The 12,658-nt window shown below is 38.1% G+C and overlaps 2 protein-coding genes across 2 annotated transcripts in view; one reads left to right on the forward strand and one right to left on the reverse strand.

The window, feature by feature from the left end:
- LOC116566870 (ceruloplasmin-like) overlaps window positions 1–4,860 on the forward strand; it is a 30,553-nt gene extending 25,693 nt beyond the window's left edge. The window contains exons 18-19 of the mRNA XM_032301496.1: window positions 3,600–3,762; window positions 4,746–4,860. Of these exons, the coding sequence (XP_032157387.1) occupies window positions 3,600–3,758 (159 nt within the window). The 3' untranslated portion in view covers window positions 3,759–3,762; window positions 4,746–4,860. The remainder of the gene's footprint in view (window positions 1–3,599; window positions 3,763–4,745) is intronic.
- A 3,935-nt stretch (window positions 4,861–8,795) lies between these two features.
- On the reverse strand, window positions 8,796–9,829 carry LOC116566873 (heterogeneous nuclear ribonucleoprotein A1-like). Its single transcript, XM_032301509.1, has one exon. It carries the CDS (start codon window positions 9,769–9,771, stop codon window positions 8,809–8,811), a length of 963 nt encoding a protein of 320 aa, XP_032157400.1. The 5' UTR covers window positions 9,772–9,829; the 3' UTR covers window positions 8,796–8,808.
- Between the last annotated feature and the right edge of the window lie 2,829 nt (window positions 9,830–12,658).

Below are 12,658 nucleotides of genomic sequence, written 5' to 3' on the forward strand. Positions count from 1 at the left end.
AATTAATAAGCAAACTGTGAAGTGATTTTTTAAACATACCTTATTCTCCAACTATATTTCACCTTGTAGTTTTAAAAAGGATTTATTGATGAGTGTTTCTGGAATCAATTTTTACACTGGGAGTTATAAATGGTAACTTTCTAATTCTGTCATTCCTTCAGCATTTGTTATAACATAAAAATGAAGAATTAGGTGACAATTGGCTTTATGGTAACCTTTTAAAATAATTATCTTCATCTTTTTCTCTTGTATGTATTCTTAGTCTATTTCTCTGTCTCAATAGCTTTTCCCCCATCTCACCTTCATACTCTTTACCGGAGTTGTTTCACTGACCATCTTTTCCTGGACATCTCTCTAATTTATTAAAAATATTTTAAGGTTTATTCTTCCCCTTTTCAGTGTCCAGGTTAGTGTCACTTATTTACTTAAGGAGCATCTTCTTTATCTCTTCATCCTCATTCCTTATATACACATTAATGTACAATTGAGGACCAATTATATTTCATGCATTTGATACCTCATTTAGTTCAGCCACTTGGCATAATACAGTTCAACTTTTGGCGTTGATAAAAGTCTCACATAAAGCTTTCCTAGATTCTAGGAGCACCTGGGTGGCTCAGATGGTTAAGCCTCTGCTTTCAGCTCAGGTCATGATCCCAGAGTCGTGGGACTGAGACCTGCATCAGGCTCCCTGCTTAGTGGGGAGCCTGCTTCTTCTCCCTCTGCTTCTCCCCCTGCTTGTGCTCTTTCTCTCTCAATCTCTGTCAAATAAATAAATAAAATCTTAAAAAAAAAAAAAAGCTTTCCTGGATTCTAGATGTATTATATTAGCTTCTGTAATGCTCAGCCTCAGACAAATTCGATGAGTCTGCATGACTTGATTTGCACCAAGCTTTATCAGTGTGCTGCTTTCTTTTCTGTCCTTTAATGAACACATTTATTCCTCTTAAACTTATTTGTTTTGGCTGAAAAACAGTTTTATTATTCTAGGGAATTTTACATGACAAAGTAGACAGAGTAATATAATGATCTCCTTTACCTTCTACCCAGGGCCAACAATCATGACCTTCTCCTATTGCCATCTACATTCCTTGTGTTTTTGAAGGAAAAGCCTTGATACAAGGGTTGTTATTCATAAGTGTTTACATTAGATTTTTAGGATTACAACAAAAGAGAGAGATTTAAACTCCGGGTATAGTTTTTAAGTGCGTTTAATGTTTAGTTCAGATTAGTTCAGTTTGGCAAGTGCTTCTGACATTCCTAGAACCATGCCAAGCATTGAGTGGAGAGAAAATCAAGAATTAGCTCTACATAAATGATTATAAGGCATCAAATTAAGTGGAATTTGTGGTAACATTTCTATAATGTTAATTAAAGCTAACCTTGATTAAGTACTTCTTATGTGCCAAATGCTATGCTTAGTTCTCATCGAGCCTTCCCACAGATAGGCACTATTTTATCACTGTTTCATAAGGGAATGAAATGAAGGATTAATAAGATGAAGAACTTTCCCATAAACAATAATTAGTAGAAGTAGGATTTGAACCCCCAGCTCTCACTCGAGAGTCCCTCACTCTCTACCTCTTCACAAAATTGCTCTTTTCGAAACAATCCTATTAAATTTAAGAAACAAAATGAACAAACAAAGAAAAAAAAAAAGACAAACAGGAAACCAGACTCTTAAATACAGAGAGGAACTGGTGGTTGCCGGAGAGGAGGTGGGTGGGAGGGTGAGTGAAATAAGGGAGAATGAGAGTACGCTGATCATGATGAGCACTGAGAAAGGTATAGAATTGTTGAATCGCTATATTGTGCATCTGAAACTAATGTAACACCATATGTTAATTATACTTGAATTTAAAAACAAGAATAATCCTATTCCTAGTACCAGCAGCTGTCAGTTCTAGCCACTCACTCTTTTTTTTTTTTTTAAAGGATTTTATTTATTTATTTGACAGACAGATCACAAGTAGGCAGAGAGGCAGACAGAGGGAGAGGAGGAAGCAGGCTCCGTGCTGAGCAGAGAGCCGGATGAGGGGCTCCATTCCAGGACCCTGAGATCATGACCTGAGCTGAAGGCAGAGGCTTAACCCACTGAGCCACCCAGTGCCCCTAGCCACTCACTCTTAACCTCCCTCAGATGATCACAAATAGTCTTCCCCTCCCTTGAGGTGAAATTTAATTACTCTAGCATTAATGCAGCCTCTGGGCTTTACTCTCTAGATCTCCTGAGTATAGCAAAGCAGCCCTCTGGGGTTACTCACTTGGTCTTGGAACAGCCAGCCGCCTGTTCCCTGAGGCTGTGATCTCCCTTGATGCCAGGGCTCCAGATACATGGTGCATTGACTGGTGACTGGAACATTGTCAATTCTTAGTTAAAATTGTTTAGTATTGTTTTCTAAATTTCTGACATCTTAGAAATGGATCCCTGCCCCCCATCTTATTGTCACTGTAGATGCAAAATTAATCTTCCTAAATAAAAATGGCTCAGGCCCCAATCTACAGCTGGTAGAAAACACTCTGCCTCTCTACTCTCTATTTTCCAGTATCTCCCACTCTCACTTCGTGCTTCTGCTCACCTCCCTTACCTCTCGCCTCACATGGCTGGCATTTTCTCATCTCTGTGCATCTCCAGAATGGAACACACCCCCATTTCCTCTAATTACCCTTAACAACCACAAAAACAAGGCCACCATGGGTCATAGACACTTGGTGAAATTTTGGAGGTAGATGAAGAGCTTTCCCCCCAATACTACACAGTGAAAGCATTTACCATTTGATTTAAACATCCCTGTCTTCAGTTATCCCTCTACCATGCATTACTGTGAAACACTGGCTCTCCACCTTTTTCTTTTACACTCAGTACTTCTTTCCTCACACTCTTCCTCTCCAGATTTGCTTAACATCTGTCCTCTCCTCAAATTATTCCAGACCCCATCTTGAGCTGCACTCTTCAACATGCCCCCATCCTCCAAGTACCTCCCATTGCATTATTCAGAGCAATTCATCTTCCTATGCTCTTCCAAATCCATCCTGATCCAGCCAGGCCCGGCCCTGGGGCTTCATTTTTCAAAATCAAAGTAGCCTGCAGATGAGGTAGTCTTCTGAACATCTGGTTCTCTGCTTAGGAGAACAAATAGCCCCTAAGGCCCTCAGTCTTCAGTTCTGACCCCAGAAGGCAGATGAGCTCCTCTCCTTCCTGTAACCATGAGTTTTCCTGATTAGCTACACCTCAAGAAATGGTCATCTCACATCCCCAACATCCTTAGTTAGAAATACTTCAGTTAAAATTTTTGGGATTTGTAAGACCGGATGTTTTCTGAAATCTAGAGCTTTCTTCTGCAGGAGGCACTGACAAGGTATCCAACACCAAGAATGATACAAGATCCCTTTAGAGTGAGGTGTTTCTCTGTGGCCTATCCCTGAAATGTTCTCAGACTTTCTCCTCCTTGAAACCCTCACTTGTACTCGGAAGAGAAGTGCAATGGCACCTAATGTTTTCTAATTGTTTTCTAACAAAGTATTTTAGAATTGATAGGGTATATAAATGACTAATACCTTTTATAAGTTATTTAATGTTGTTTTGTCTCCTTATTGAGGATACGGGAATCTATCGCTCTGACGTTTATGACCTTCCTCCTGGAGTATATCAGACTGTAAAAATGTATGCAAGAGATGTTGGGACCTGGCTATTTCATTGCCATGTTAGTGTTCACATTGAGGCTGGAATGGAAAGCACTTACACTGTAATCGAATGAAAAGGTAAGCTAAATTAATTCGAAGTGATCATATTTAAATTAACTATGTTTATATAAGGATATCTGACTCACTGAACATTTATATGATTTGACACACCATTCATTTAAAGATTGCTGTTTTGAAGAATACCTAGGTGACTCAGTTGGTTAAGCATCCAACTCTTGATTTCAGCTCAAGTCATGATCTCAGGATCATGAGATGGAGCCCTACATCAGGCTCTACACTCAGTTGGGAGTCTACTTGAGATTCTCTCTCTCTCTCTCTCCCTTTGTCTCTCCCCCCCACCACTTTCTCTCTCATTCTCTCTCTCTCTCTAAAAGACATAAATAAATCTCAAAAAACCTCAAAGATTACTGTTTTGAGATGACCAAGAAACTCTGGTATTATCTTCTTTCTCAAACTTAGATAACCGTTTCTAATCTGATAAAAGATACTTTAGAGTTATATGCATTATTTCCAGACTCATATAACATACACATAAGGATTTGAACAATTTATAGAACATGAAACACAAATGGCTATTGAGCCTATAAAGATATCTAACCTTGCTAATAATCAAATCACTTAAACATTGTATTTAAACAACAGATACAATTGTTGAGTAAGGAAGCTATCGATTTGGCAAAGATTTCTTTTTTCAAAGATAATATCAATAACATTGTGGTACTGAGTGAGGTAGGTACCTTACATATACTCTGGTAGAATTATAAAGTGTTTTCACAACTCTTGAAAAAAACTAAATAATAATTACATATTTTTCATATTCAAATGACACTTTATTTCTTCTTATTCCCTTCTCTTCTCTAACACATTTTACTACTAACAACTTTAGGATGAAAATAATATCTTTCTTTCTAAGATTTTCATCAGTTCCTTAATTACTTAGGCTCTCCATGAAGTCATTACCCTTTTGGTCTCTTGATATAATGATTTAATATTTTGACTCAGTTACTTCTTAGAAAATCATGAAACTTTCTTTTCCACAGCCTAAATATCTTTCTGATATGAATGTTGACAAGTCTATGAGCAGAGCTAAAGCTACTGAAGAAGAGGAGAAGGAATCCAGGGCCTGGCTGAAGTCTCATGGCAATCTACCAGGAAAACAAGCTTGAAATACATTTTTTTTTGTCAGTTTTGTGTGTGAGCTTCCTCTTTCTGTCAACTGTGCCATGGCGGTAGAGTCTATAGTGGTGTAACAAGGTTTTCAACACATAGTGAACGGAGTGGGCAAGAGGAACAAAGATAGCAGGTACAATCTGAAGTCTAGCTCAGAAAAAAAATACACAATCCAAGACTAAACTACACCATCCATAAGTGTGGGGAAAAAAAAAGAAAAAAGAAAGAAAGAAAAGAAATGCTTATAGCATGGTTGAAAATTTGAGTCAGTATTTAAAATGCAAATTCATGTATTATTATTAGACTGCAGGTTATAGAATGTGTAAATGACAGTTTTCCAGAACTAAGAATAAGGCCTCATGCTCTGTCTTTGTATCTGGCAATATTAACATTTGGGATGTGTTCTGCTACAAGTAACAGAAAACCCAGCTAAGCTAACTGAAACTAAAGCCAGCTAAGAAGATTACCAATGGTGTTTGTGGCAAACTTTTTAAGTAATCTAGGAGGCTGCTAGGGTTGGTCCAGTAACTTGATGGTGCAAGGGCCAGTTTCTTTAATGTCCTTGGCATTTCCCTCATGACTATTGCCTCATGATTGCAAGATGGTTGCTGCAACTCCAAATATTGCATATATACTGAAGGTAGAGAAGAAGGTAAAAAGAGTAGCACCAACCACATATTCTTTTTTTTATCAGAAAAGTAAGTCTTCTGAGGAGACCCTGCCAACTTCTTCTGTCTCATTGGTCAAACCCCTACTCTCTGGCTATTCCTAACAGCAAGGAAGGCTGGGAAAGAGATTTTGTAGACTCTGTAGAGGAAATAACAAGAAGAGGGGACTACAAATGTCTTGTGGGTTGTCTAAAAAACAGCTTATGCCTTAGACAGTAAGAATATTTAAAATCAGAAATTAGTTAAATAAAAGGGTTCAACATGAGAATTGAAACCAAAGCCATACTTTTCATTTTTTCTTACTTACAACTTCTTAACTTCACAAGTAATACATAAATACCCAGAATCTTATCAGACAAATCCCTGACACCATTTCATTTTACCCCAAAGTACTCCAGCTTGTGTCTCCAGAAAAGTACTTCTAAAAATTAATATGCTAATAATGCTATGATAACACTGGACAAAATTAACAATACTACTTCACTCTCTGCTATTGAAACTAATAAGAACCTGCAAAATATGGATGAAACTAGTCACCCCTTTTTCCCATGAGAAGCATCCCTTTCTGAGAATTTTAAAGGTGCGCCTGATAAAACTACACCATTGTGTAAGAAATTGCTAAAGCTGTTGTCCAAATCTCACCAAAAGTAATACTTAACTTCATCTACTCATTCACTTATGAACACAATCTTAGACTCTGGGATTCAGAGATGGACAGGAGTCATTGTGTTGTAAAATGTACCCTAATTTAATGGATACATGAAGTATGAATTGATGAATGGAGTTGTATGGAAAGGTAGTCAATGGCATACATCTTAACAGGAACAGTTGAAGACGAAGAATGCATCAGTGGGATGTTTCTCCTGCACAACTATTGGAAGGTCCTCTCATTGTAATGATGAGTACCCATCATTTCAACAGAAATATTGTTAGTGCAAAAAATTTTTTTAAAAAGGAATATGCTTTAGGAATATACACTTTCTTGGCCAAAGTCTATACTTACCAAGAAAATTTTGTTCCATAACTTGATTTTCTAAGAAGATCTATAACCAAATTTTTTAAAAGATCAATAATATATGGCACATCTGATTAGCTCAGGTGGTAGAGTATGCAACTCTTGATCTCATGAGGGTCATGAGTTCAAGTTCCATGTTAAGTATAGAGATCACTAAAAAAAAAAAAATTGAAATTAAGAAAATAAAAGACAGATAATAAAAATGTATTCTCCTTTACTTTTAAGTGAATACATTACTATATTGACTAATTACTCAAGTTGGCAAAATTATCCAAAGTGAGCCCTCTAAACCTAGTCATCTTTTTGTGAACTGACAAAATGAAGGCTCTGAATCTTCCAACTGCCAGCCAGACCCTGGCCTGAATCCTTCCACAGCACAGAGAGACTGGGAAGCTCAGCCCAACATGGTCTCAAGCCATGTTCTAATGCCCTCAGCCCAACATGGTCTCAAGCCTTGTTCTAATGCCCTCAGGATCATAGTGCATCTCTGGGTCATGGAGGCCAAACCTGAATTCCAGCCACTCTACTCACTAGCTACTCACAAGGTATAAATCTCTCTTATCCATAGTTTCCTCACCTATAAAATGAAGATAATAATAATAATACCTATTCATGATATTCTGTATGCAAAATAATGGCCTCCCCCAAAGCTATCCTCATCCTAATCCTCAGAACCTATGGCTATGTTACTATTAATGGCAAAGGTAAATGAAGGTTGCACATGGAATTAAGACTTCTCATCAACAAACCTTAAGATAGGGAGATTATTCAGGGTTATCATGATGAGTCCTTAACAGTAGAAGGAGGCAGAAGGGGAGGCCAGAGTGATACAATGTCAGGACTCAACCTGCCATTGTTGGCTTTGAAAATAAAAGGGGGCCACATAAGCCAAGGAAAGTGGGCATCCCCTAAGAACTGGAGCAGGCTAGGAAATGGATTCTACTCTAGAGCCTCCAAAAAGGAATGCAGCCCCACTGACACCTTGATTTTAGGCTAGTGATGCAAGGGTCAGAATTCTGACATATAGAACTATAAAATACTAAATTTATGTTGTTTTAAGCCACTGAGTTGCTGGTGATTTGCTAAAGCAGCAGTAAAAAAATTTATTTTTAAAAAGGAAAACTAATGCATCTGCCCAATTGGTTATTATTAAGATAAAATGAAATAAAATTTATAAAGCTCTTGGCACTGCTCTGGCATACTATAAAGCTCTACTTGATGTTAGTGACTATTCTTATAGTTAGTATTTACTCGCTCTCTTTTTTAAATTAACATATAATGTATTATTTGCTTCAGGTGTACACAGATCTGTGATTCATCAGTCTTACACAATTCACAGCACTCACCATAGCACATGCCCCCTTCAATGTCCATCACCCAGTCACCCCATCACTCCCACCCTCTTCCCCTCCAGCAACTCAATTTGTTTCCTGAGATTAAGAATCTCTTATGGTTTGTCTTCCTCCCTGGTCCCATCTTGTCTTATTTTTTCCTCCCTTCCTTTATGGTCCTCTTTCTTGTTTTTAATAATCCTCATATCAGTGAGATCATATGATAATTATCTTTCTGTGATTGAATTATTTCATTTAGCATAGTGCCCTCTACTTCCATCCACATCATTGCAAATGGCAAATTTGGGGGTCTTTTGATGGCTGCATAGTATTCCATAATATTCAATAGTATTCCATTGTGTGTGTGTGTGTGTGTACCACCTCTTCTTTATACATTCGTCTGTTGATGGACATCTAGATTCTTTCTGTAGTTTGGCTATTGTGCACATTGCTGCTATAAACATTTGGGTGCATGTGCCCCTTCGGATCACTACATTCATATCCTTAGGGTCAATATCCAGTAGTGCAATTGTTGGGTCATAAGGTAGCTCTATTTTCAACTTTTTTTTTTTTTTTAAAAAGACACATTTATTCAGCGTCATGATCAGACTATTACATTTAGCAATCAACAGCATGGGTGCAAAAAAAAAAAAAAATCTACATTAAAACCCTTTGTTGGAATGCTTTACACTTTCCACAGAATAGAAACTAAAATAACCTGTTATACAATTAGTCACAAATACAGTCCTCGAGTTTTTTTGCCCATACACATGAGTATTGTCTAAAACATGTCTTCTTTGTAGCAGCTAGGCCCTGCCACCACTGTGCTTGGCTGAGTTCACAAATCTGTTGTAACCTGTAGCTTCCCTGTCACTTCTCTGGCTCTCCTCTCCTGCTAAGCTTTGTTTCCTGGCAGTAATTAAAACCTTCTGCCACTGCCATAGCTGCTGCTGCTGCTGGAACCACCATAGCCACCTTGGTTTCGTGGTTTGGCGAAGTATTGGCCTCCACCACCATAAGGGCCAGAGCTTCTGCCTCCAAAATTGCCTCCTTTCATGGGTCCAAAATTTGAGGATTGATTGTTGTAATTGCCAAAATCATTATAGCTTCCGCCACCTCCAAAGTTGCTTCCATCATTACCAAATCCGTTATAGCCATCCCCACTGCCACCATATCCACCACCACCTCGACTGCCACCAAAGCCACCTCGACCACTGAAGTTTCCTCCGCGACCAAAGTTGTCATTCCCACCAAAACCACCTCCACGACCACCACCAAAGTTTCCAGAACCACTTCGACCTCTTTGGCTGGATGAAGCACTAGCCATCTCTTGCTTAGAGAGCGCTTTCCTTACTTCACAGTTGTGGCCATTCACAGTATGGTATTTTTGAATGACAATCTTGTCTACAGAGTCATGGTCATCAAATGTTACAAAAGCAAAAGCCCTCTTTTTGCCACTGCCTCCGTCAGTCATGATCTCAATCACTTCGATTTTCCCATACTGTTCGAAATAATCTCTTAGATGATGTTCTTCAGTGTCTTCTTTAATGCCACCAACAAAAATCTTTTTCACAGTTAAGTGGGCACCAGGTCTTTGAGAATCTTCTCTTGAGACAGCCCTCTTTGGTTCCACAACTCTTCCATCCACCTTGTGTGGCCTTGCATTCATGGCTGCATCCACCTCCTCCACAGTGGCATAGGTGACAAACCCAAAGCCTCTGGAGCGCTTGGTGTTCGGATCTCTCATTACCACACAGTCCGTAAGTGTTCCCCATTGCTCAAAATGGCTCCTCAGACTCTCATTGGTTGTTTCAAAGCTCAGACCTCCGATGAAGAGCTTTCGCAGCTGTTCAGGCTCTTTGGGAGACTCTGACTTAGACATGACGGCGGTGGGAGGGGAGACTTTAACGATGCTTACTCGGCGGCGTCCACAGGCAGAAAGGAGTCTATTTTCAACTTTTTGAGGAACCTCCATACTGTTTTCCAGAGTGGCTGTACCAGCTTGCATTCCCACCAACAGTGTAGGAGGGTTCCCTCTTTCTCTGAATCCTTGTCAACATCTGTCATTTCCTGACTTGTTAATTTAAGCCATTCTGACTGGGGTGAGGTGGTATCTCACTGTGGTTTTGATTCATATTTCCCTGATGCCATGTGATGTTGAGCACTTTTTCATATGTCTGTTGGCCATTTGGATATCTTCTTTGCAGAAATGTCTGTTCATGTCTTCTGCCCATTTCTTGATTGGATTATTTGTTCTTTGGGTATTGAGTTTGATGAGTTCTTTACAGATTTTAGATACTAGCCTTTGATCTGATATGTCATTTGCAAATGTCTTCTCCCATTCTTTTGGTTGTCTTTTGGTCTTGTTGACTGTTCCCTTTGCTGTGCAAAAGTTTTTTATCTTGTTGAAATCCCAGTAGTTCATTTCTGTTTTTGTTTCCATTGTCTTTGGAGATGTGTCTAGCAAGAATTTGCTGTGGCTGAGGGCAAAGAGGTTGCTGCCTGTGTTCTCCTCAAGGATTTGATGGATTCCCATCTCACATTTAGGTCTTTCATCAATTTTGATTGATGTGTATCAATTTTTGTGTATGGTGTAAGGAAGTGGTCCAATTTCATTCTTCTGCATGTTGTCCAATATTCCCAGTAACATTTTTTGAAGAGACTGTCTTTTTTCCATTGAATATTCTTTCCTTCTTTGTTGACCATAGAGTTGAAGGTTCATTTCTGGGTTCTCCATTCTGTCCCATTGATCTATGTGTCTGTTCTGTGCCAGTACTATACTGTCTTGATGACTAGAGCTTTGTAATAGAGCTTGATGTCTGGAATTGTAATGACACCAACTTTGGTTTTCTTTTTCAACATTCCCCGGCTATTCTGGATCTTTTCTGGTCCATATAAATTTTAGGATTATTTGTCCCATTCCTTTTGTTTGTTTGTTTGTTTTTCTTTTTTTGTTTCTTTGTTCTTTTTATTGTTGTTCTTTGTTGCTGTTGTTGTTGTTGTTTCATCTCTTTGAAAAAAGTTGATGGTATTTTGATAGGGATTACATTAAATGTGTAGATTGTTCTAGGAAGCATAGACGTTTTCATAATATTTTTTCTTCCAATCTGCGAGCATGGAATGCTTTTCCATTTCTTTGTGTCTTCTTTAATTTCTTTCATGAATACTCTACAATTTTCTGAGTACAGATTCTTTGTCTCTTTGGTTAGATTTATTCCTAGGTATCTTATGGTTTTTGGTGCAATTGTAAATGGGATAGACTCCTGAATTTCTCTTTTTTCTATCTTGCTGTTGGTATATAGAAATGTAACTGATTTCTGTGTATTGATTTTCTATTCTGACACTTTACTGAAATCTTGTATGAGTTCTAGCAGATTTGGAGTGGAGTCTTTTGGGTTTTCCACAGAAAGTATATCATCTGCAAAGAGTGAGTTTGACTTCTTTGCCAATTTGTAATGCCTTTTATTTCTTTTTGTTGTCTGATTCCTGAGGCTACAACTTCTAATACTATGTTGAATAGCAGTGGTGATAGTGGACAGCCTTGGGGTGTTCCTGACCTTAGGGGAAAAGCTCTCAGTTTTTCCCCAATGAGAATGATATTTGCTGTGTGTTTTTCATAGGTGGCTTTTATGATATTGAGGTATGTACCCTCTATCCCTACACTGTGAAGAGTTTTGATCAAGAAAGGATGCTGATGTACTTTGTCAAATGCTTTTTCAGCATCTATTGAGAGTATCATATGGTTCTTTTCTTTTCCTTTCTTTAATTAATGTAGTGTAATCAGATTGATTGATTTGCAGATGTTGAACCAAACTTGTAGCCCAGGAATAAATCCAGCTTGGTCGTGGTGAATAATCCTTTTAATGTGCTTTTGGATCTTATTGGTTAATATTTTGCTGAGAATTTTTGCATCCATGTTCATTAGGGATATTGGTCTGTAATTCTCCTTTTTGATGGGTTCTTTTTCTGGTTTGAGGATCAAGGTCATTCTAGCCTCATAAAATGAGTTTGGAAATCTTACTTCCGTTTCTATTTTTTGGAACAGTTTCAGAAGAATAGGTATTAATTCTTCTTTAAATGTTTAGTAGAATTCCCCTGGGAAGCTCTCTGGCCCTGGGCTGTTGTTTTTTAGGAGATTTTTGGTGACTGTTTCAATCTCTTTACTGGTTATAGGTCTCTTCAGGTTTTCTATTTCTTCCTGGTTCAGTTTTGGTAGTTTATAGTCTGTAGGAATGCATCCATTTCTTCTAGATTGTCAAATTTGTTGGTGTATAGTTGCTCATAATATGTTCTTATAACTGTATTTCTTTGGTGTTGGTTGTGATCTCTCCTCTTACATTCATGATTTTATTTCTCCAGAAAGAATTATCTAGTATCTTTTATGCTTTTTTCAAGCCCAGCTAACATCTTTGTAATCGTCATTCTGAACTCTAGTTCTGACTTCTTACTAATGTCCTTATTGATCCCCAGCAGTAGGTACTACCTCTTGTTCTTTTTTTGGGGGTAAGTTTTTATGCCTTGTCATTTTGTCCAGAGAAGAATAGATGAATGAAAGAACAAAATGCTAAAAGGGTAACAATGATCCCAGAAAAATATACACTAACCAAATTAGAAGAGACCCAAAATTAGGGGGCAGAAGAAAGGGGGGGGGGAAAAAAAAATATATATATATATATATGATTAGGCTAGTGAATAGAACGAGCCACACACTAGATTTTGTGTGTATTTTGGTCTGTTAGAAGAAACTCCCAAAATTTTAAAGAAAGAAA

Source organism: Mustela erminea, chromosome 1, assembly GCF_009829155.1.
Source record: "Mustela erminea isolate mMusErm1 chromosome 1, mMusErm1.Pri, whole genome shotgun sequence".
Lineage (NCBI taxonomy): Eukaryota > Metazoa > Chordata > Mammalia > Carnivora > Mustelidae > Mustela > Mustela erminea.